The sequence below is a fragment of the Myotis nattereri genome, assembly GCF_964212035.1.
Source record: "Myotis nattereri genome assembly, chromosome: 9".
Lineage (NCBI taxonomy): Eukaryota > Metazoa > Chordata > Mammalia > Chiroptera > Vespertilionidae > Myotis > Myotis nattereri.
In genome coordinates, this window is record NC_138084.1 from 22,237,603 (window position 1) to 22,261,884 (window position 24,282).

Genomic DNA, 24,282 nt, shown 5'->3' on the forward strand with positions numbered 1-24,282 from the left:
AATAAAAAGGTACCCCCACCCCATCTTTGGCATTCTTTAATGTCAGTGTCGCTTGCTGTGATTTGTGCTGGGCAAGGATAGCCACTATCCCTTGATCCCAGCACATATGACAAGTACTGACACTCTAGGCACACTGTAAAACAAAATAAATACATTAGCAAGACCCTTTCCTCCTTCATTTCAGCCCAGGCATAAGAGATAGGATACTTAAAATTCAAGTGCCAGGAAAGCCTATTGTAAAAGGGAAATATTTTCAAATGAAGTCCGTTTGATCTTTTTTTTATAGGGGCTCCTACCAGCCTCTCTCCCTTCCTCCCCCTACCCTGGAAACCAATTAGTCTCAACACGGAGGCCACAGACCAGGTTGAAATGGCTCCTTTTTATTTTTAGGGGATATAATTTCAGCCAGCATGTCTAGTCAGTTGTCACATAGTCTACTTAGCACACTTCTCTCTCTCTCACATACACCCATTGGGTTTCCCTTTGGAGAATGGCTAGATCTTTGAGTCTGACTCCTGGAAAGGAATTAATCTGGTTGCCGTCCAATTCCTTCAGCTCTGACAATGGCATAACATCACAGGGCCACCTCATCTTTCATAGACAGCCCTGCCAACCAAGTTTTCTAAAAGCCTTCTTTTCCTTGTCTTCTATCATTTCAGCCGCTTTCCCTTTCCTTATGTTGTTTTATGTTGTTTGCATACAATTCTGAAAACCTTTTACCCCCCACCTCTACCCCCCAGCCATTATCCAAAGTAGCAGAGAAAATAGGATGAACTTTGCTTTTTAAAACGTTTTAGAAGGGCTTATCTTTTGGGGGAAATGTGCCCCAAAGACAAAAATGAAAACAGCTAGAGTCTGCCTCTCCTCAACTCCCTATCTTGAACGTGGCTTAATTCATGAAGGTGAAAAAATTATCAGCTGGGTTGGCCTTTTCTTTCCCAGGAACAACATTGCAGAGAGAAAGGGGTGTGTGCGTGTATGTGTGTATCTGGCGAGTTGACAGGCTTGAGGAAAAGGAGCCTAGCTCTCCCCCAGGAAAGCCTAAGCTCAGCCGATGGGAGGGGACCCAGGGTCGCCTTCTTTGGTCTGAGCGCAGTGCCCCAGGCCTCTCGCCTTGCCCCAGCGGCGAGCTCTGCGCCCTGTAGCTGTGCCAGGACTCCAGACAGCGCCTGGCAGGTCGGTGGGTGGGAGGCCTGGGTGTTCTCGTTGCAAAAGACGCCCTTTTGGAGGGAAAACTCCCTTTATTTGTCCTGGGGTTCCACAGCACCCCTCCCCGACCCCCTGATCATTTTTACGCTGATCACACTCCTGATGATGAACTTGCAGCTCAGCTTCCTGCCGCCTGTTTGACCCGGGAGCGCCAGCAGGCTGCCGGCCTCGCCCTCAGTTGCCTCCGCCTCCTCCTGCAACCTCGAAGCCCCGAGGCGCCGACGGGGGTTCGACTGGGCCCGGGCTGAAGGAGGGGCGCGCGGGGGCGCGGGGTCCCGCCGGGGAGCGCGCACGGAGCGGCGCCTTGGCCGCCGGGCTTCCTGGAGCTGTGCTCCTTTGACCCCAGTGGCAGTCCCTGTCACTGCACCGCTCCCTCCGGCTCGCCGCGCCCTCGCTCTCCCTCCTCGCCCCCTCGTCGTTCGCTCTCTCCCCAGATCGAGGCTGCTCTTGTCCTTTCTCCCCCCCCTCGTACCCCCGCCTCCCTCTCGCGCCGCGCCCCCCGGCCCCCGGCCCCAGCCCGCGGCGGGACCTCGGAGGTCGAAGGTTCTGGCCCGCCCGCGCCCCTCGCCGCCCCCGCGCGCCCCCCGCGCGCCTCCCGCCGGCTCCGGCCGCTCAGCGATGGATCGCCGGCTCGCCGGGCGCTGAAGGCATCCCCCGGACCCGGAGCGCAGCCCGGGAAAGGTAATCCACCCCGGGAAGGGAGGCGGAGGGCGGGGGAGGGGGAGGAGGCAGCCGGGCGCCCGGTGCGGAGCGCGAGAGGAAGGGAAAAAATGCACACACAAAGCGGAGCCCGGGTGAGAGGTGCCTTGTCAGAGGCGCGTGCGGGGGGCTCGGAGGCGGAGGACCGCAGCTGCCCCGGTGCCCCTGACATTCGCAGGAGCGGGCGCTTCCCGGGCCGTTCGGAACCCGAGGAGGGCTCGTTTTCTACCCCCGAACGAAAGCGAAGTCTTTTTTCGGAGCGTCTCCCTCCCACTCCCCATCCTGCCCCTCTGCTCTTCTCCCCCCCACCCCCCGCCCCAGTCCTCGGCCCCGACCCCTCGGGGTCCCCCGGTCCCCGCCCCCTCCCCCGCGGGGATTTCTTAGGCGGAGAGGAGAGGTGTCGGTGAGGGGCAGCGGCTAAAGCCGGGCGGCGGGGATGGGGATGGGGACGAGAGCCAGGCGAGCTGTTTACTAGAAAGTCCCGGGGTTGTGCGTTCGAGCCGCCCCGGCCTAGGCCCGGGTGCATTGTGTTGGCCCGCACCCCGGGCGCCCGCGGCGGCCCGGGCGCGGTGCGGTGGCCGGGAAGGCGCCGCGCAGCTTTGTGCTCGGGCTGCGCTCCGCCGCCGCCCCCGGGCCGCCCGCGCGCGCGCCGCTCTCGCGCGGGGCTGTTTCTCACCCGGTCCCCGCGCCCCGACCTCGCTCTCCCCGGCCGCCTCCGGTCTCCACGATCGCAGCCGGCGGAGCGAGTCGGTGACTGGGGCTGGGCGACTGGGGACGAGCGGCGAGAAAAAGTAACGTTGCCGCACGGTTTCTTCTGGAGAGAGGCATGAGTTTCTTTGCTATTTACACGTTAACAGGGTTATCTTTGTAAAGCCTTTGAATTCCGGGGGTTTGCGGCCTAGGAGACGAAGGTGGCATTTTACTGGAGATTGGGGAGGGGGTTAGAATCCACCAGCAAGAAAAGAAATGAAGGATGCCCCAATGGGGTAGATTTATAGCATATTTACCTCCCCCCCCCCCAGCACACCCCAAATTAAGTGCAAATTCGGGTCATGAAAAATATGTAATTGATTTGAGATCTGCAAACAAACACAAACAGGTCAGGATAGGGAAACACACACAAATAAAACTTTAAGCGAAAGAAAAGGTTTCCCGAGGAGGGGGGAATCCGTGGCTTTCACATCCCCTTCCAACCCTCGCTGGCTTCTCCCCCTTCCGTTCTCCGCGGCTTCTGGGAAGCAGCCCGGCAGCTCCGGGGCGGAGAGCGGGGAGGCCACGGCGGAGGCTCCGGGCGCGGGCTCCGCTCTGAGGGTTCGGGGATGCCAACGCGCCCGGAGACTGACGTCGGGGGCGTGGGGCTATGATGCCTTTGCGAGGATGGCGCGGTGTCAGAGCCATGGGCCGCCAGTGGTCATCCATCAACCCGGGGCTGGGGGAGCGGGAGAGAAAGAAAGACAGGCGCTCGGCGGAGCCGGGGCCGCGAGCGCCAGCGCCAACAGTGCCAGCGGCGGCGGCGGCGGCGGCGGCGGCAGAGGCGACGGCAGTGGCAACCGGGGACTAAGCGAGTAAGGCGCGCTGGTGCTCCAGGAAGGAAGGGGGAGCTGTCGCCCGGACAGCCGGCCGTGAGCCTGGAGGGCAGGGCGAGCCTGTGAGTGAGTGAGTGAGTGAGTGAGTGAGTGTGTGTGTGTGTGTGTGTGTGTGTGTGTGTGTGTAGTTGGTGAAAGTCGCCCCCCCCCCCCCCGCACCTTCCCCCGATTTAAAACAAACACACCAATCCAAAGTAGGGAATTCCGCGCCCCCGCCCCACCGTATATAGACTCTACGCGTAGCCAGAGGCGCAGGAGAAAAGTCCTGCCCTTCCTCTCCCAAAGAATGTGCCAGCCCGGTGTCCGCAGTGCTGGAGACAAGTTCAGGTGTAAGTGCGGCGGAAGGGAGGGCGCTCTGTGGACAGCGGCACGTGGAACTTTTTGCATCCCTCCCGAAACTCTGGCGGAGTAGCTGCCAGGAAGGCTTGTGAGGATCGCTCTGGGATGCAGGGATGAGTAACTGGAGGTGGGCAGGAAAGAGCAAAGGCGGGAGTTTCAGCGATCACTGGATCTGGGCAGCAGAGGGAGGAGAAGGAAATTTGGCGCAGTTGGAGCGGGCGAGCTCCAAAGTCTGGCCAGGCGGTTAGGCGATCTTAGGGCAAGTGAATAAAATGAGCATCCTTAAACGACGAAATCACGGGCTCCTTTCCCATAGGCTATGCCGTGCGGTGCTCGGGGAGAGGGGTCATGAGTTGCCGCTTTGAAACTTTTGGTAAATTGGACTTCTGGTGTCTAGGAGGTGGAGACAGTTATTTAATTCCTCAGCGTTTAATCCTTTCATTGCCAGCAAACTTTAAAAGGTTTTCCAACTAGATTCCTGGGGAGGGGGACATTGCAAGTTGCACAGCTTAAGGGCTTAAGGGACAGGAGAAATGACTGCTCTCTAGGAAATGCAAAATGTGCTCACTTGTTTTTTTTTTTTTTTTGGTGTGTGTGTGTGTGTTTTTTTTAAAGAGAAAATCAAACTAACGCCAGCATGAATGTTTGGCAATGCTAGTCCCTTTTTATTTTTCTTTAGGATTCCTGGCATTTAGTACTGGGCTCCTTTGTTTTGTGGAGCAAATGTGTTGAAAAATGAAAAATTTAAAAAGGAATACTGGTCTCTTTATTATATGTGAAAAGCAATGAAAGTGTGATGAGATGCTTCAAAATCTGATCATGTGCAAGGTTTTACTGCCCACATATGTGAAGCAGGGTGATGTAGCTTCTTGATAGTTCTAGGCAGTGTATCATTGTGTCTTGTTTCAAGCTTTTAACAGATTTCTCAGGTAGAAGAGGGAAGACCCTTGTCCCATTTCTGAGAATTTACCCAAGAAAGGTAAATGCAGGTGCTGGTGTTTAAAATTCTTAGGATAAGTTCATTTTGTGATGTGAGTGGGGGTAAACATAGCATTTTAAAAAATAGCTTCTTATTGACTTGTCTGTAAAGGTTCCTGTGAAAGTTTGGAAGCTCTCTGCCTCCGCCTGACATTTTCTTCAAAGGACTCCAGATTAAAGAAGATAGACACTGCAGGTGCACTGTTTTGATAAAACGTTTGAAAGAGAACATGGTGAAGATGAATTCAAATGAGGTGCCAGACGCCCATTTAGCCATTCAGAGTTATAGGAGCCTGTGCTTGCTGATGAAAAGATGTTCTGTTTGTCTTGCTGGGGCAAAGGTGCAAAGAGGCACAGATGTTCACTTGATAGAAAAGGCACCCCTACATTGACTTTAGGAGTGTGAATTGATCACCTTCGAAGTCCTGTCTCTTCTGGGCTTCCAATGGCAGGGTCTAATGCTAACTCCTATAAGTCATGGCATAGATATTTATATAATGGGTATGTATATTTTATTTTAATTAGTGAGTTTGTTCCAGAAATATTTAAATTGTTTCTGGCACTGAGGGCAAGGATTGTTACTGAGAGGTCACAATGGTCTAGACATGAATTTTGTTTCCTTCACTTCTTGATGTTCTGTATTTCACACAATAGACATTGATGGCAGGAACATGAGAATTGCCATGCAGTTTTTACATCACTCTCTAATTGTGCTAACACTTTAAGTTCTCGCAGCCTGGAAATGTGTGTGTGTGTGTGTGTGTGTTTTCCTCTGTGCTTTGATGGCTAACATTCTTGCTAATGGCAGTCATTTCTATAACAGGAAGATGTTTTCATTTGTATTTACTTTTCAGCATGGCACAATTATGCAGTTTTGCGCTTCAGTACTGTCTCGGTACTTTGTGTCTCAAAAGAGAATTACAGTACTTAGAACAGGACTGCAATTTGAAGCAGGTGTTGTGTTTTACTGTTCTGCAAAATAACAGTAAAATATAATTGTGGGGGAAATTAAGGAAACAGCTGCAAACTTGGTATGAAAACTGCTACATTATGATTCGTAAGCAGTTCTTATAGATATCTTACATCAGAGGGGCAGGGAAAGACTTTAATTTCGTTAATCCTACTGGCCTGCTTGTCTATCAACTGGTGCTTAAAGGACTCATACCTCCCATGAAGTCAGGAAGAAGAAAGAGAACCCAAAGGGATACTGTTTAAAGTGCCAGCGTACCAGGGATTCCTCTCTGGGCAGTGCCTTTGGACATTAGGAACGCAGGCAAGGTTGGGTGTTGTTCAACTCGCTTTGCTAAGATGAACAAGGCAATGAATGACTTGAGTGGAACGCTGTGGAATTTCTCAGCCCAGCTAGCATATGGAGGACTACACAAGCCCCGGGTTGCAAAATAATAAAATAAATGGCCTATAGCAGGCCATCTGCCTTTTGCTTGATATTTAAGGTGTTTCATGCCAAATTTAAATCTGATCTTATTATTCTACATATTTTGATTTGAGCGAGCAGCTAAGACTCAGAAGCTTAATGGTGCACAATGGCAAACGGATTCAGATGTGGAGCACTTAACGGAAGAGCGTGGGTTGCCCAAGGGTTACCCGAGGACGGTGCTGCCCACCACTGCTCCTCTACTGCGCTGATCGCTGAAAACAGCCTCCACGCAGGGCTGTGCTTTCCTCAGTCTTTGCACACCTGCGATGAAAGTAAACATCCTCATTTCCGAACCCAGTGCAGCAAATCATATGTAGACCTTTAAAAGAAGATTCAAAACTAGTGGGAAGGTTAAAAAAAAAGTATGAAATTAATTACTGAGAATTATGCAGCAACAAGCAGGAACGAGGCAGGTGGGAGATGTAATGGTCCCCCTCCTTTAGTGCTCCCTCCCGCCTGGAGGAGGGATGGTAATGAATGCATCCAAAACGGTAGTCCAAGCCTGGATGTGTTTGCCTTTCCCCCAAGTGACCGCAGTCTTTAGAGACATGATGTTCGATTTAGCATGAAGGATTTGCTTTACCCTAAAGTTCTTTGCAGGAGTTGAATGCATATGTAGAGTAGGCATTGAGTACCTATGTATTTTGGGAGCTACCTCGTAAAAGAAAAAGAAATATGTTTAACGTGTGCATATATGATGCGTGTAGTACAGGTACACACAGGTATTGTTATGAGCACAGCTTTTTAAACTTACATATGTTGTTGCATGTCACGGCTGTGTTAAGCATTGAGATTTCAAATTATTATATGACACCAACTTTGTACGGACCCGATATTCCAATTAGCAGGAAGAGTCTCCCACTTCGAGCACAAACCATTTATAGTTAGACTCCATGGCAACTGGGGATATGGCCCTTCTGTAATTCATGTTAAGTGCCATAATTATAATTAAAGAGGAAATCTTCGTTTGAACACCATTGAAATGATTTGCTAGCAGCCAGCATGTCACATGGAGTGCAATGTCCACTCTGAAGTGCTCGCAGGATAGAGAGTTGGAAAAGGTGGTATCCACGAGACAGCAATACATATTGAGATTTTTTTCTGGAACCAATTTCATGTCCGGGTGTTACAGTTGAACACCCTCTTTTTCTTTGTTCTCATTTTGTAATTTTTTTTTCCCCAGAAACGCACAGCAGTATTGATGAGTAGATCCTTGGGTTCAGAGGTTGGCTGAAGCGCACCATGCCTGCTTCCATCCTTCGCTCCGGAAAGTTGTGAATTGCTCATGCCTATAGAGAGGAAGGATGGCACATGGGATTCCTTCTCAAGGCAAAGTTACCATTTCGGTGGATGAATACAGCTCTAACCCCACCCAGGCATTCACGCACTACAACATCAACCAGAGCAGATTCCAGCCGCCACATGTACATATGTAAGTATCGCTCATGAACTTTTAAAAACTAACAATCAAGAAAATAGACATAAAATAAGAAAGTCACTGATGACTTTTGCCGGGGAGAAAAAAAGACCTATGATTCGCAAAACAGATGCTTATCTGTGGTCCTCACTATCGCTTGGAAGAATACCCTACATCTGTTTAATACCTCAGAGTGTCAGAGTACTTTCAATTTGATTTTCAGAGCCTCTCTTGGGTGGTGGTAGGTTGCCCGCGTTTTATGGATAACATCAGAGAGGTGAAGGTATTTGCCTAATGTCACACAGTGAATTTTGGCAGAGTCGCCTCCTGATCCCCTAGCTCAGTTTGCTTTACACTGTATTGCTTGTCTCCATGAGGAAATATTTCTTGAAAATTTCTAGTTTCCCCCCTCACCTCACCTTACCACCCCTTTACATTTAGCTGGGAAATAGGTCTAATCAGGACTAATTGTTCAGCCCCTGCCAAATCCGCTGCCTTGCCTGTTGCTAGTGGAAAGTGTGCTGCATGTGCACTACTCAAACAGGGAACAAAGGTCTACGGGACGGTGGAGCACTTGGTTCCAGGAATTGTACTTTTCTCCCGCTCCCTAATACTGTTTAAATCAAGTGCAGTTTAAACTGTTTCAGGAACAAAGTGTGGGAGAAATCAAGAGGCAGATTTTGCAGCACCTGGATGCACACCAGCTTTTCTCTGTTCCTCTGCCACAGGATGTGCGGGGCTTTCAGCAGATGGGGCAAAAGGTCGCCATCTCCCTTGTTTATTCAAGGCCTGGTGCTCATTCTCTATGAGACCCTTCCAATGGCTAACATGCGTCTTTCATAGTAGGACTAAACCTCTTTGAAAACTATTGTATAGTCAAGAGAGAAAGGAGGTTAGAGCTCTGTTGACTGTTTTTGCCATCCCTGGCAAAATTGAACTCAGGGCATATCTAAGTCACAAGCTCTTTTTGGTTTTTTTAGTAATTGTTTTATTTGGGCATTTAAAAAAATAGTGGGACTGCCCTCCCTCAACACACACACACACACACACACACACACACACACACACTCAAATTTAGAAACACTAACCAAACAAGATCTTTTTTTTTTGACTATTTGGATATTAGTGTATAATAGGATGCTACTTTGAAAATATATCCAGTAGAACCACTCAATTTCCATGTGATGGGATTTCTAACAAAAACGAGAAAGAAATCCTTGTAAATGGTTTGTATGCTAAACTATTTCTGAGAATTTTATGCTTGCTAAAATCAGAATATATTCATGATTATGAAGTATTGCTAGCATGATTTTAAGGAAAAGTTTTAAGGTAAATCATATTTTTTTTGTTAAAATGGTTTTTCCGAATGATAACTATGTATTCACTTCAAGATTTCTTTTATTCTCCTATTTCTAATAATTTCTTTTTTTTCAAATACTAGTATGTGACAGGATTTGTGGACGTAGGATACTTTAGCTCTGTTTTGCTGGGGTGACATTTTGCATTAAAGAATTGCAAAGTACTTTCTGGATTCTGTTCCCTTTTAGGCAAAAGAAAGTATGTTTTGGCCTAGATTCTGGGAAAATGACTGACAAGGAATCTCAGCTTAGTCTTCACTTGTTGGTTGCCATGAGATTCCACTCCTGAACTGTGGATACACAAGTATATTCAAAGGTCATTTAACCTTAGAACTGATCTGCTTAGATCTAGCCATGAAATATTCGAAGGACCAGATTATACCTTTTTTGAAAAAAAGGCTTGACAAATGGGGTTTGTAATGGTAGCCTAGACATCTGGGGGGCCCTTTTTCCAGATTGCCTTCCTGCCTTGGAGTAGAGGATTCTTCCATGGTCTGGGTCCAGCTTGCCTTTTCATCTTTATCACCCACTGAGGGCTTCTACCTGAACCCTTTGCTCCAGCCACATAAGTTGGCTCACTGTCACCTGAGCACACCCTGAGCCTTTCCATCTTGGTGCCATGCTCAGCTCATCAAATGCCTCAGAGCCCTTTCAGGCTCCTCTACATCTATGAAACCTCTTCTGTCTCTCCCAGTCCGAGCTGACTGTGCCTTCCCTGCCCCCACACATGATGCCCCTAGTCATTTGGCATGTACTTCAGTACTAACTCCATTATTATTGTTCTCTCTCTCTCTTTCTCTCTCTCTCTCATTTATTTCTTAAAGGCAGGGATCGAGTAGGTAACAGGTATTCAAGAAATACTGATTGATTGCTCAGTCCATCCATTGATTTGATTGTGCATTGAGATAAGAAATTAATGTTTGAGATTTGGAGATTTTCATTGGAATTTTTTGAGCTGTTTTAACATCATGAGTGTTTGAATGACGGTGTATCCTGTTTTCAAGATGTTGACCCACCTTTTCCTTGCCTTTACTTTTTCATGTTTCATACCTTGACACAGTGACTGGTTCATACTAGGCATCCAAATATCTTGGTGAAACGTGCTAATGTTACTCTCCATTATTTTTTTAAAAGATTGCCCTTAGTCCAAATAGAAACTTAAATTGGCTGGAAAATATCCATACAATATTTATTTTTTCTTCAGTTTTTTTTGGGTTTTTTTTTTGAAATTTTAACATTTCACATAGGGCTTTGCTTCTCTCCCTGAAGATATGTTGTCTTTTCCACTTGAAATGTTACTCATTTATTTTGCATGGGATTCTTAAAACACTTGTTTTCCTTTTTCACTTACAATTGAGGCCTATGAAGACCCATGACAGATCACCCAGATTGGAGTTGTAATCTTGCTTCCTTAAATGATCCGTGGTTTTCTTTCATGCAGCCTTGTTGGGGTTTTCTCCCCATAATTAAGGACTACTACTAGTTCACTTCCCATTTAATTCAGATAGTCTCATCTCAGTCTTGTGACCTCCCTTGGTCAACTTACTTCCGTTCTCCAGGCCTCAGTCTACTCATCTGTGAACATTTGCACTAAATGATAGTTATGGATCTTTTAGCTCTGACATCCTAAGATGAAGATGGCAACCAAGACAATATTTATTTGCACGGTGTTGCTTTGGGAGGACACAGAAACATAAGACCTGCTCCCATCTTCATGAAGCCCATCATGATTTCAGAGCTGTTGTTCAACCGGCTTTAAGAAGTTTACTGCTTGGTCTTGGTTTGCTGTTACCCTTGAGTTCTGATGAGGTTGCCACCAAGCTTTCTAAAAACCACTGGCCTGCATCTCTGTGACGTAGAGAAGCTTTTTAAAAAAATATTTTTTAATTATTTCAGAGAGGAAGGGAGAGAGAGAAAGAGAGAGAAACATTAATGATACAAATAATCATTGAATGGCTGCCTCTCACATGCCTCACACTGGGGATCGAACTCACAACCCGGGCATGTGTTCTGACTGGGAATTGAACTGTGATCTCCTAGTTCATAGGTTGATGCTCAACCACTGAGCCATGCTGGCCAGGCAGGGAGTTTTTGTTTTTTTTTTAAAGAAAGCAATCCAATGTGACCTTGGGAAAGAAAATTAAAACACAGCTGGAGTTGGCAGGGCAAAATTGAACCCAGAATTTGTGTGCCCCTCTTCCCAGACTCTTGAACACACTAATAGATGTGCTGATTGAAAACCAACAATTAATAGAGCTTTATTTTTCTATAACCCTTTCATCTTTCCCAAGAAGACTGTTGAGAGAATTATTTAGTATGTAATGATGGTGGGAGGAGCTGCTAAAGGAACCAATGTAGGTTTGAAAGCACTGTAATGATTTTGTATGTTTTTAATTATCCGAGGCCTTATAAAATACTAGGGGCCCAGTGCACAAATTCGTGCACCTTGAAAGGAACTGTGGGCCTTGAGGCTGCAATGGGCACAGGGGAGGGTCTTGGCCCATCCTCCATGCCCCTACCCGGCCCCTCCTGTCATGGTCCCCAACCCCCTGTCTGCCAGCAACCCTGATCCCACCGCCACCGCTCCCACATGCTGATGGCACAGAGAGATTAGGGCTGGTGCCAGCAGCGGATGCGAGCGGGGCTGGCCCTGATCACCCCTCAGGAGCAGAGGGAAGTGGAGAAGCCCTGAGGGGTGATTGGGAATGCCAGCCACTGCTTGCACCCACTGATAGTGCCAAGCGATCGGGGCTGGTGCCAGGTGCTGGCAGTGGGTGCGAGCCATGGCTCAAATGCAGACTCAAATGCAGTGGGTATGAGAGGTGGCTACCAGCCCTAATTGCCCATCAGGAGCAGGGGGAGGTGGGGAAACCCTGAGGGGCATTTGAGGCCAGTAGCTGCTGCTTGCACCTGCTGATGGTGCCGAGCGACCTGGGCCAGCGCTAGACACTGGCAGCGGGTGCGAGCGGTGGCTCTGGCGCTGGCAGCAGGTGTGAGCACCAGGCAGGACTGCGGCACGCAGGAGCAAAGAATTTTCAATAACCTCCAGAGGCTCGCCCTGATGACAGCGACTGGCACCACACCGCGCCTTGGTCTGGTGCCCCTGCTCACCTGCTCCACCATCCTGCTGTGGCCAATGCCTGCCATGTTCCGCGCTCTGCCACCTACTGCTGACGCCTGCCATGTTCCACGCGTGCCCCCTGGTGGTTAGAGCATGTCATAGTGACCAGTTGTTCGGTTGTTCCACCATTTGATCTATTTGTATATTAGGGTTTTTTATATATACTAGAGGCCCGGTGCACAAAATTCATGCATGGGTGTGGTCCCTAGGCCTGGCCAGTGATCAGGGCCAATCAGGTTCCCTGCCTTCTCGCCTCGCCCCCTCCTTCCCTCTCCACCCACATCTGCTGCCACCCACCCCATGGTTCTCCATCCCAGCCCGGGGGCCTGTGGGCTGAGGGCAACTCCTGCGTTGAGCATCTGCCCACTTGTGGTCAGTGCGTGTCATAGCTACCGGTCGTTCTGTTGTAATGGTTGCTTAGGCTTTTATATATAGAGATAGACTCAGGACTTTTTAGTAGAGTGTCCAACCATCTCAGTTTTTGCACTGAAAGTCCTGTGTTTTGAGAGACCATTAGTCCCACACTAACCAGGATGGCTGGTCACTTGCTTAATTCTTCACCTTTTTCTTTGAGGGCTGGTTGTTAAGAAGCTCAAAACAAATTTTATTTTCAGTTTTAGTTAGTTCATTTGTGTATATCTTTGGTTGTCAATACCCTTGGGTCTTCTTTTTTTAAATAATTCATTTTTCAATTATAGTTTACATTCAATGTTATTTTATATTAGTTTCAGATGTATAGGACAGTGATTATCCAATCATATATGACCTTACAAAGTGATCCTGGGATCTTACTTAGCTCTGCTTCTTTTGTACTTGTTTTGGGAGACACTATAGCACAGTGGTGAACATCTCCAGGGGAATCAGATTGTTGGATTTAAAACTGGCCGCACCACTTTCTAATAGTGCAATGAAACACCGAGAAATGTATCCAGGTTTCTGTTTGTTTGTTTTTCCACTTGTAAAATGTGGACAATAAAGTAGTGCCTATCCTAAAAGGTTACAAACAGTATTACTTGTAAATTTCTTAGAGGAGTGCTTAGTGCTTGGTTATACTCAATAAATGGCAGATATTATCATTAATGGTTGTTTTATAAATTCTGCATTTGTGTTTTTTGTTTGTTTTTTTAAAAATATATATTTTATTGATTTTTCACAGAGAGGAAGGGAGAGGAATAGAGAGTTAGAAACATCAATGAGAGAGAAACATCCATCAGCTGCCTCCTGCACACCCCCTACTGGGGATGTGTCCGCAACCAAGGTACATGCCCTTGACCAGAATCGAACCTGGGACCCTTCAGTCCGCAGGCCGACCCTCTATCCACTGAGCCAAACCGGTTAGGGCTGCATTTGTATTTTTAATTATGAGTTGTTTCCATTCATTTTGAAAATCAGTAGAGTATAAATAAATGAATAAATAAAAAAAAATAACTTACTGGTAAGTGTTTTCCAGCAAATTTTTCTGGGTGGGTTGGCAGGTATCCTGATTTTTTAGATCATAGCTTAGGAGTGTCTCACCTACCTTTAATTGCTCCATGGGAGTGACAGTCCCAAGGGAGAAGGAATCCAGTGAGCTGAGTGTTGCTTGGTTGTTCTCTAGGGTATCACAGTGGCCTTCCTTCATGTGGGCTGGTCTCAGGTCCTTGTAACCCCAATTTATGCCTTAAACTCCCTACTTGACAGAGGTTAAAACAGAAGCATCAAGAGTTAATCATAATGACCAGGGTTGAGTGCAAAGGGCACAGCTTGAACTGGGAAATGAGAACAATATTCATATGGTGGCTTAGAATGAGGTCTGAAATAATAGATCTCTACAAATGCTGATCCCACCAGTTAGTTACAGGCTTAGATAGGTGATGATGGACAAATTAATGAACCTCAGTCTTCTCATCTGTAAAATGGGTTTAATGACCCTTTATAATGATTGTGAGCATTAAATGAGATGATGCATATGACATATAATGGCTGAAAGATAGCATGTGATAATCAGATGTTGGGATAACATTTATGGTTTTTTTCCACTACTTGGTGAGCATGAGATAATTGTTGGTTAATATTTTTATTTCTGAACTTCTTGGTGGTATAAAACCTGACAATGACTTATGCTCTTGTTACTTTGTTGAATTCTATAGCATATCATTGTTTAATTGGGCATTTTGACCTGAAGCATTTAGGGTGTCTGGGTGATCATTCCATGCCAAAATTCTTAAAGGATTTTGTTTCTTTTATCTGAAGTTTCATTTTAATGTGGTAGAAAGTAAATATTTATTTCAGGGCTGTATTAGGTATCCTTAGGTACAAAAACAAAATTACAGAAGAGCATTACAGAATTGTGTTATTTGGTTTAAAAAAATATAAAAGTGTGGAAAGATAAATACCAACATTACTGATGATTATGTAGGGAATAAATTTGGGAATGAATTTGCTAAAGGAGTGTTGGATAAAAGGCCTTTCAATTTTTACTTTATATACTTAACAACTATGTAATACTTTTTTGATGAAAACATTTTTTAAAGAATAACAAAAATATAATGTATCTACAAGTCCCTCTGCTTTGTCTGCAAGATATGCAATAAAAGCTCCCTCTGCTGCAAATCTACTTACTTTGGGCCTCACTTCCTTAGGTGGTAACAAGGAATAGACCAAAGGCTATTTATTCGTTGTTTCAGTAGAATTCAACTTGCTCATGTGTGGGAAGATGAGAGCAGTGCCAAGGATGCTGCCTACTTCTTAGTCCGCTACCTGAAGTGGAATTTTTTAAGAAGCATCTTCAAATTCATTTTTGGAAGCTGGCATTCTATAGTATCAGTGAATAAACAGCTTGCTGTAGGACACGACTTGACGGTGTTTAAGGGAACTTGGATTGGTCAATAGGTAGGTCTCTGATCCTTAGAAATTTGGGCTTCTCTGAATTTTGGGTTCCTCCCCAGCTATTGGATTTGATACCCTTTAGCATTGGACCGTCTCACTCTGGCAGTTTAGGATTTCTTCTATGTTTTATCTTTTCTTTAGTCTATTTGAAATTAAGAACACAAATCCCTCATCATTAGTGAAATTCTGCAGGGAAAGAATATAATAGGGAGACATCATAGAGATATGGTGGAGGGAGAAGAAAAATGCCTCCGAACTCTCAGATGGAGGAAGAGTAATATCAATGAATGAATGAATGTCTGGGGCTCTGTAAAATTGCACATGCTAAAGAAGGTAGAATTTCATCCTTTCCTACAGAGCTGGGCTGCATTAGCTGCTTGGAAAAAAAAAATTCGAAACATTTTTCTCTTGGTAAGCCACTTTCTCATTCTCATTACAAATTTATCACTGGCCCGCACATTAGCATGGCCATAATTTTTGTTAATGTTTTCAATCTGAAATACATCGTGGAGATGCTGAATGGCCCTTTTAGCTTGCACTCATATATAAACACAGGGTATTTTTCTTCTCCTCTCCCCTTTCTTTTTAAAAATAAGTTCTTTTTCCTCTATATTCCCTGAGGGTACTGATCTTGTGGTCCGTGACAGTTGACTTTGTTGTACAGCTGACTTTTCCCCTATTCTGTAGATTTCTTTGTTTGCATTCGAGCATTAGAAAGCCAGGCTAAAATCAGACTTCTTTTTTTTGTCCATATGGATTTGTTCTTAGAGCCCTAGCTGTATGTTGCACAACTGGGTGGTATTTTTTGTTTGTGTTTTTGGTTATTTAACTCTCTGGGAGGGTAAAGAATTCTGATACATAAAGCAGATCCTCTGTAGTATGGTATTCCTGGATTTCAGATTCTGAAATACTTAACCTACATTTATGGAGGTAAAACAAGAATCCTAGGGAGAGGGTGGCCGCCATCGGTGGATAGACATATAAAACGAAAACAATTATTATCACTTCTGCTTAAGGGTTGAATCTGTACCTTGTTCAAAATACAGGGTTTTTTTTTCAAACGTCTTTCATGGAAATGTTTTGATAAAAATATGCAAAATGGCAAGGCAAGCTGACCAGGAAGTAACAGAGAGTCTGCATTTGAGACATTTAGTTTTAATTTGGAGACCTCAGAGCTTATGAAGATGCATATTTTAAGATCTAAAAACAAAGTAGGGCCACTGTATCTACCACATTTTGTATAAAAAAAACCCAGGTAGTTTTGAACTGTTTTACAAAGAAGAGAAAGCTCCCTGCGTCTCGGAAGATCTATCCATCAGCTCGTTTTGATTCCTTTGCAGTATTTCCTTAGCTCTCTCCTTCCCATTGTCTTTTTCCCTTTTAGATTTTCATAGCATACTGGAAACTAGATGTTTCAGGAGCTACTCTGGCATGATTAGGCTATTATTTCAATATCAGTGCGGATAAAACTACCACATTTGTGCAGACCACCATGTTAGTCTGCCGTTTTGTGTGTGTGTGTGTGTGTGTTTTAATGTACAAAGTATAGTTGGAGACTTTGTGTAAAAACACTAACTCTGCAGAGAGGAAACTCGGTTGGATTTATTGGCCCTTGCAGTATTTGGGTCTGCATATTTTTGTATTATTTTGCTTTGAAGATTTCTTGTTTTCCATTTCTGCCCCTGTAGGAGGGTAAAATGTATGCAAAGAAGAAAATGCATTTTTGTAGGCTTTTTGTTTCCTCTTCCTTACCACAAATCAAGAATATAAGATCCCCTAGTTGGTTTAAATTTTTGTGGAGTTTTATATTAAGTAGCAAAGCTCTTGACACTAGTTGGAAAAAAAAAAGAAAAACTAACACCATTTAATAAAGCAAACAGAGGTAAATTTTTAGTAGTCGATACTATTGAGCTTTAAAATTCCACGTGCATATTAAACCATTCTTGAAGTTCCTCTGTTGGCAGTTGCTTCCTTAAAATATTGCAGGGCCCTACACCATGACATGGACTCTACTTAGACCCATTTATTTCTTTGTACAGCTAGTCTCTGAAACCTTCCAGGTCGATAATTCTTGAGTTAGAAAAATATCATTTCCCATCTTGCAGTGGGCTATTTTGGCATTTATGCTGATTGGCTAAGGAAAGTGGCTCACTTGTGGTATTTGGGCCACAGACCAATACATATTGTACACTTAGTTAAAAATGTGTTTTGCACAAAGGCTTAAAAGGCTGAAATTAAGAAAAAATTAAGTCTCCCACCAGCTAAGCAACCTCAGCATGTTTCTCTAATTTCCTGAAAGATTTTAGCCTTTTGCTACGACAGAGACATTTTACTAGCTCTATTTTGGGTCTGAGTTTTGGAAAATTTTTCTCCCTTTTGTTTCATTTTGCTTTGCCCGAAGACTTCAAAGATAACCACAGACCCTACTAGACTATATTAGATTGATTTTTTTAAAATCACAAATATCATACCCATTGCTCTTGGTTCTGCCTTATATTTAATGTGTTCCTTTTTTTTCTTCTTTTTAAAAATTACTAGTTTTTATATATTAGTCCTGCTTGGCTATGCAGGGCGTGTAATGAGAAGATGCATGTTTTATGACGAAGAGAAAAGTGAGGGTATATGTAAAGGAGAGAAGGAGAGGGGGAGGGTGGGCCTAGCAGATATATTCATTAGCTCATAACTCTTTCTTGCAATTATGATGTCCCTGGTCTTGGGCTTGACTAACACCAGGAGAGTGTCAGTATCTCCAAACATGAGTCAACGGGGAGATAAACTGCATCTCGGCTTTCTGGGGTATGCATGCTAATTCTACATACCAATGAATCCAGCATTTGAAAGGATTAAGATACCAATATTGGATGCATTTGCCTGTTTTGATCTCTGAGAAGGAACAATTTGTTAGGTAATTCAACACTTTAGGTTTGTGTTTCAGTATTTTAAAAAAAAATCTGTTTGACAAATAGCGAACCATGAACTTACTTTTGAGAAATGTAAGAATATCTGCAATTGCGATTTCCCAAGGTTCGCCATCTGTTAGTATCAAGGAGCCTGACCATATGTTGTGCTCAGATTCTGACTTTTACAGGTTAACTTGTTTTCACCTGGCTCTTAACCCTCACATTTTGGGCACAGCTGGCAACACCTGAAACCTATTTTGTCTCAAGCTTAAAGGAAAGAGGAATGGGAGGGGCAAACCTTTGGGAAGAAGCAACAGAGTTGGGAAGGCGGTATTGGCTCCTAAAGGGTATGCATTTCTGACTCTTCCGTAATGCAGTTCAAAGAAGAAGCTATTTTTCTCTCTCTGTGAAATATAAAGGCTTGGGTGTCCTGTGCAGCACCGTAGAGTGAGCCTTGCCCCACCCCCTCGCCCACTGACACTCTGGAGAATTCAGAGGGAAATAGTAACCCCGTGGGAGGTTGCTTGCCCCACACTGTGTGCCTTGATGGTGGATGGCTAGTCTGTTTTGCATCTGTCCATCTCGACCCCTCCACCACATTAATGGCAGCCGGCACGCTCCACTGTTTATCTTGGAATTTGATCCCATCATCTTGGCAACCAAACTGGGACCTTTACTACTCAGATTGTTTGTCATTTGTTGTTAATTATCTGTTACCATAAATTCTGCACTTTGAGAGAAAAATAAAAAAGGAATGTTTTGTAATATTTCCTCCAACATGTAAGTGGAGCTTCATTTGCTGTGGACAAAAGAGAGGGGCCCGGGGGGGAATAGCCCTTTTTGGGAATTGATTTTAGGGAAATCAAATGTCCTCATTTTAAAGACAGGCTGGGTCAGATCCCACTGCTGCAGCCAGAAAAAACCTTTGCAGTTCAGCACCGGTCTGTAGTGAGGAGATGGGAAGGGGGTGGGGTAATGATTTAACTTTACATAAGGGGTTTTGCCGTGGTCTCCTTGTGCCATAATTGTGTTTTGTGTGTGCCAGAGGCTAGAAGTGCCCTGCAATCGGTTCCTCCCTTTCAAAGGTTATTAAGACCAAGCAGTCCAGAGTGAAAAGTAGCTTCTGCTTACCTGCCTTTACGAGGTGTTTATTTTGTCAAGTGTAGAATGAAAATGGGCTTTCTGGCCATTAGTCGGTTTTAATCATGCCCCCACGCTCTGCAGGGAAGGTTGTATCACCTTATAAACCAGCAGTGCTGTTTTGCGAGGTGTTGTACCACAGGCAGCAAGAGCCAGGGCTGGACTAGTATCTTAATAAAGCCATAAACAGAAGAACAGCATAGAGAGAGAGGAAGAATGAATGCGTGTATTTTGGAGGGGAGAGTTTGGGGAGTGGAGTGGTGGTTGCTAAGCAGACATGTAGGCACATTTGAAAATATTTTAAAAATCGCTTGAAGAGTTCCAAAAAGAAGTATATTCAGAATCCAGTCTGTGTCTTCATCCCCATGCTCCTTGCATGTGTTTATTTATATTCTCTACTGTGTCTCGTCTTTACCGTGGGCATCATAATAATATGCTTTAACAGGTAATGGTGAAGGTTATCTTACATGATGCTTAGTGCTTAGGAAAGAACTGGGCACAGTATCTCAGCGCTCACTGCATGTTAGCTATTATTAAGTACGATAATTAATAATAAATGTCATTAAGTTTGATGTGTCTGTTTACTTTTGAGAAGTGTCCCCCCCCACCCCCACCCCCACCCCCGGCTGCCCCCACCTCCGGCTCTTAAAGTTTTTAGGATTCTCCCAAGTGATTCCCACACTAGGAAGGAAGAATTGAGTCTGTGTTAACCTACTGTTAGCCAGGGCATGGACTTAATAAACAATTATCTCAGTTTACTGCCTTCTGCCTGGGACAGTGGAACTCTAAGAGATGTGCCTTTTACCAGAGTTGTAGCTGTTGCTTGGGTTTGCTGTCTTTGGTTTCCACGAGACCAGAAAATGTTCTTCCAGACTCATAAGGACTCATATAGTATTGTCCCTGAAATAAAACATCATTTCTACATATTCCACTTCCATTTCTCTCTTACTTTCTCTCTCTCGATGTTTTTTTAAAGGGAGTAAGGGAGGTGTGTGTGTGTGCACCATTTTAGAACACAGATTTTTTTTTTTATTGTTGACATATTACAGATGTCCCCCATTTTCTCGACTTTTGCTCCTGTCTACCCAGCTCCTTGCCCCACCTCACACCTTCCCCACACTATTGTCTGTGTCCATGGGTAATGCATGTATGCATATGTGTTTTTTGTTAACTCCTCCTGTCCCCTCCCTATCCCCATCCCCTCTGAGACCTGTGATTCTGTTCCATGCATCCATGCTGCTGGACCTATTTTGTTCATTAGATTCCACATATAAGTGACATCATGTGATATTTGTCTTTCTCTGACTGGCTTATTTCACTTAGCATAATATCCAGGTCCATCCACGCTGTCACAAAGAGTAAGAGATCCTTCTTTTTTACAGCCTCATTGTATTCCGTTGTGTAAATGTACCACCACCTTTTTATTCACTCATCTACTAATGGGCACTTGGTTGTCTTCTGGTCTTAGCTATTAAAATAACACTGCTATGAACATAGGGGTGCATATATTCTTTCTGATTGGTGTTTCTGGATTCTTAGGATATATTTGCAGAAGTGGGATCTCTGGGTCAAAGGGCAGTTTGAATTTTAAGTTTTTGAGGAATCTCCGTGCTGCTTTCCACAGTGGCAGCACCAAATGTATTCCCACCAGCAGTGTACTATGGTTTCCTTTTCTCACATCCTCGCCAGGACTTGTTGTTTGTTGATTTATTGATGGTAGCCATTCTGGCAGGTGTGAGGTGATATACCTCATTATAGTTTTAATTTGTATTTATCTGATGATTAGTGATGTTGAACATTTTTCTCAAGTCTATTAAGCATTTGTATGTTATCTATGGAAAAGTGTCTGTTGAGGTTTTTTGCCCATTCTTTAATCGGATTGTCTTTCTGTTATTGAGTTGTATGAGTTCTTGGTATATTTTGGATATTATCCCTTATCAGATATATCATTGGCAAATATGTTCTCCCATACACTGAACTCACTTTTAATTTTGTTGCTGGTTTCTTTTGCTGTACAGAAGCTTTTTAGTTTGATGTAGACCCTAAGAAATCCTGCTTGCCCCACCTTGCATCTTGATCTCTGCTGAGGAGGCAGAAGCGGAGGCTATGCCTTTAGGTCTCAATAGTCTCAGGGGGCATCAATGATTGACTTTTGGGTGGGGCCATTCCCCCCACTATCCTACTATGGTTCCTCCTCGTGGGAAAACTGATAGACACTCCCAGCTTCCAGCAGACTCCACCAGACTGCATACAAGGGGTTCCGTCTGGATGAGGTCAGGGAAATACTCTGGGATAGACTGAGACATGTGGTGCTTGGATTGGGGAACACACCCACCATCTTCACTGAAATCTGAATGGCACCTCCCCTGACAGGAGACCCAGAGGTCGCATCCTCCTGATTCTGCCCCAAAGTCCTTTCAGAAACAGCCTTTTCAGTAATCAAGTCTGGAAGCCGGCCAGTAGGCAGAGATGGATGGAGATGGATATATAGGTACTTATGATGTTTGCTGATCAGCCCCAAGGCCCCATGCTGCTAACAAGCCCACCCTAAGGCACAGCCTGGCCCCTCCTGCACACAGCCAAGCCCTGTGGAGGCAGCCACAAACCATGGGTCGCTCAAAGGTTCAATCACATTGTCAAGAGCAAAATGTGGGCAGCTTCTGACAGTGGCTAGCACCAAATTACCTCCCAGGAGGCCCAGAAACGGCATACAAAATAGTCAGCTGCAGTCAACATAAGAGCAAGATCCAAAGGGAGCTGCTTAGGAGGTACTAAACTAAACACTGCCCAGATGAACTCTACTTTGCTTTTTGTTTTGCATTATTTTCTTTATTTTTTTATTGCTTTGTTATTGTTTTTATCTCTCTTTAGTCCTTCATAGTCTTATTTTTCTTTTTCTTTTCTTACTCTAGTTTTTTTGTACTTTTTTCTTTCTCTTATTTTTTTCTCATTTTTTCCCCTTTTTTATTTTCATATATTTCCTTCCTCTTTTCTTTTATGCTATTTTTATTTTCCTATTCTTTGTTCTTATTTTTCTTCTTCTTTTTTTTCATATTTCCCCCTCCCCTTTATTTCTATGTGTATTTTTCTCTTTTGTATTATTGTTATTCTCTTAACTCTTGCCTAATTTCTCTTTTCTGTAGCGGTTGTTTTTGTTGTTGTTATATGTTTTTGTTTTGTATTGTTGTGTGTTGTCTTGTTCTGTCAGCACCTGCATAACTGCTTGCACGACATGGTTGGCGTTGAGCCTCATAGTCAGCCAGCCTGAATGGAGAACCCACCCATGAATGGGACAACAATTAAGACCCAATTGCAATAGGAGAGCCCAAATAACCCACACAAGGGTCAGTCTTAGAGCATCCAGCTCAGGAGATCAAAGAGACTGCAACAGTGGGTCCCACAGGACACCTATTTCAAAAGGCCACCCCACAAAGACTGGAAGGCATAGCAGTTCAATTTCATACATGGAAACAAGAACAAAGGGACAGCAAAAATGGGGGACAAAGATATAACTCCCAAATGAAAGAAAAGGAAGAAGCTCCAGAAAAAGAGTGAAATGAAATGGAGGCAAGCAATTTATCAGATATAGAGTTCAAAGTAATGGTTATAAGGATGCTTAAAACGTAGTGAGAATTATAAGGAACTTAGGGGAAACTACAACCATGAACAAGAACCAGTTGGAAATGAAGGCTACCATATCTATGATCAAGAATACACTGGAAAGCTTTGCTCTTAAGCATTGAATACTTTACTAGAGTAGATCTGAATGAGCCTACTCCTTTGGAACAAACTTAGTGCTTACTGGTTTCCAATCGTATTTAGCTTCGGGTTGGAATTTAAAAAAATGAAAACCTAAATAAAATAGGTGAAGTTCCCTGACTATTCAGGTGAGTACACAAGAAAGAAAAAAAAGGATACACTGGAAGGAATTAAAAATAGACTGAATGAAGCAGAAGATCTAATCAGTGATTTGGAAGACAAGGTAGAACAAAACACCCAATTAGAGCAACAAAAAGAAAAACAAATTGAAAAGCAGGAAGATAGTTTAAGGGAACTTTGGGACAACATGATACTTAACAACAACTGCATCAGAAGGATGCCAGAAGGAGAAGAAAGTGAGCCAAGAATAAAGAACCCATTTAAAGAAATAATGACAGAAGACTTCTCTAACCTGGTGAAGAAAATAGTTACACAAGTCCAAGAAGCACAGAGCCCCAATCTAGATGAACCCCAAAAGACCCACACCAAGACATATAGTTAAAATGACAAACATTAAAGATAAAGAAAGAATCTTAAAGGCAGTAAGAGAGAGATGGTTACCTACAAGGGAGAGTTCCCATTAGACCAAACATGTCAAACATGATGTGCTTGCATTAGACTGTCAGTTGGTTTCTCAACAGAAACACTTCAGGCCAGAAGGAGTTGACATGTCGTATTCAAAGTAATGAAAAACCAGGACCTGAATCCAGTACTGCTCTATCCAGCAAGGCTATCATTTAAAATTGAAGGTGAAATAAAGAGCTTTCCCAGCAAAAAAAAAAAAAAAAAAAAAAAAAAAAAAAAAAAAAAAAGGCTAATGGAGTACATTGCCAGCAAAAACCAGCATTGCAAGATATGTTAAAGGGACAGCTTTAAGAAGAAGAAGAAGAAATGAAGAGAGAGAGAAACATAGGTATAAAGTAAAAAAGGCAATAAATAAGTTCCTAGCAATCATAAACTTAAGTGAAAATGCCTTAAATGTTTCAATCAAAAGACATAGGGTAGCTGAATGGATAAGAAAACATGACCCATATATATGCTATCTACAAAAGATCCACCTCAGAATAAAAGATTCACACAGACTAAAAGTGAAGAGGGATGGGAAAAATATTCCATGGAAATGGAAACAAACAAAAAAAGCTGGGGTAGCTCATATCTAATAAAAAAAAGGCTTCAAAAAAAAGACCATAACCAAAGAAGGTCACTACCTAATACTAAATGGATCGATCGAACACGAAAATATAACCCCTGTAAACATAAACACACCCAACATAGAGTACCTAAACACATAAAAAAAAACCTTTTGGTGGGCTTTAAGGGAGAGCTGGATAACAATACAGTCATATGATGGAGCTTTAACACCCTACTGACATTGCCGGATAGATCTTCTAGATAGAAAAATCAACAAGGAAACAGCGATCTTAAACAGCACACTAGGTCAGATGGATTTGATTGATATTTGCAGAACAT

The 24,282-nt window shown here is 44.0% G+C and overlaps 1 protein-coding gene across 5 annotated transcripts in view; it reads left to right on the plus strand.

The window, feature by feature from the left end:
• The first annotated feature begins 2,638 nt into the window (after nucleotides 1-2,638).
• Nucleotides 2,639-24,282, plus strand: part of MPPED2 (metallophosphoesterase domain containing 2) — a 169,927-nt gene continuing 148,283 nt past the window's right edge. Inside the window, exons 1-2 of one of the 5 annotated variants that reach the window (XM_081099570.1) lie at nucleotides 2,639-2,732; nucleotides 7,433-7,681. Coding sequence is in view for 3 of the 5 variants with exons in the window: in XM_081099567.1 (XP_080955693.1) it covers nucleotides 7,554-7,681 (128 nt within the window). In the remaining 2 variants the exon portion in view is untranslated. Of the gene's footprint in view, nucleotides 2,733-3,168; nucleotides 3,557-3,745; nucleotides 3,824-7,432; nucleotides 7,682-24,282 lie in introns of those variants that run through there. The other 4 variants (XM_081099567.1, XM_081099568.1, XM_081099571.1 and 1 more) reach the window with 4 other exon arrangements.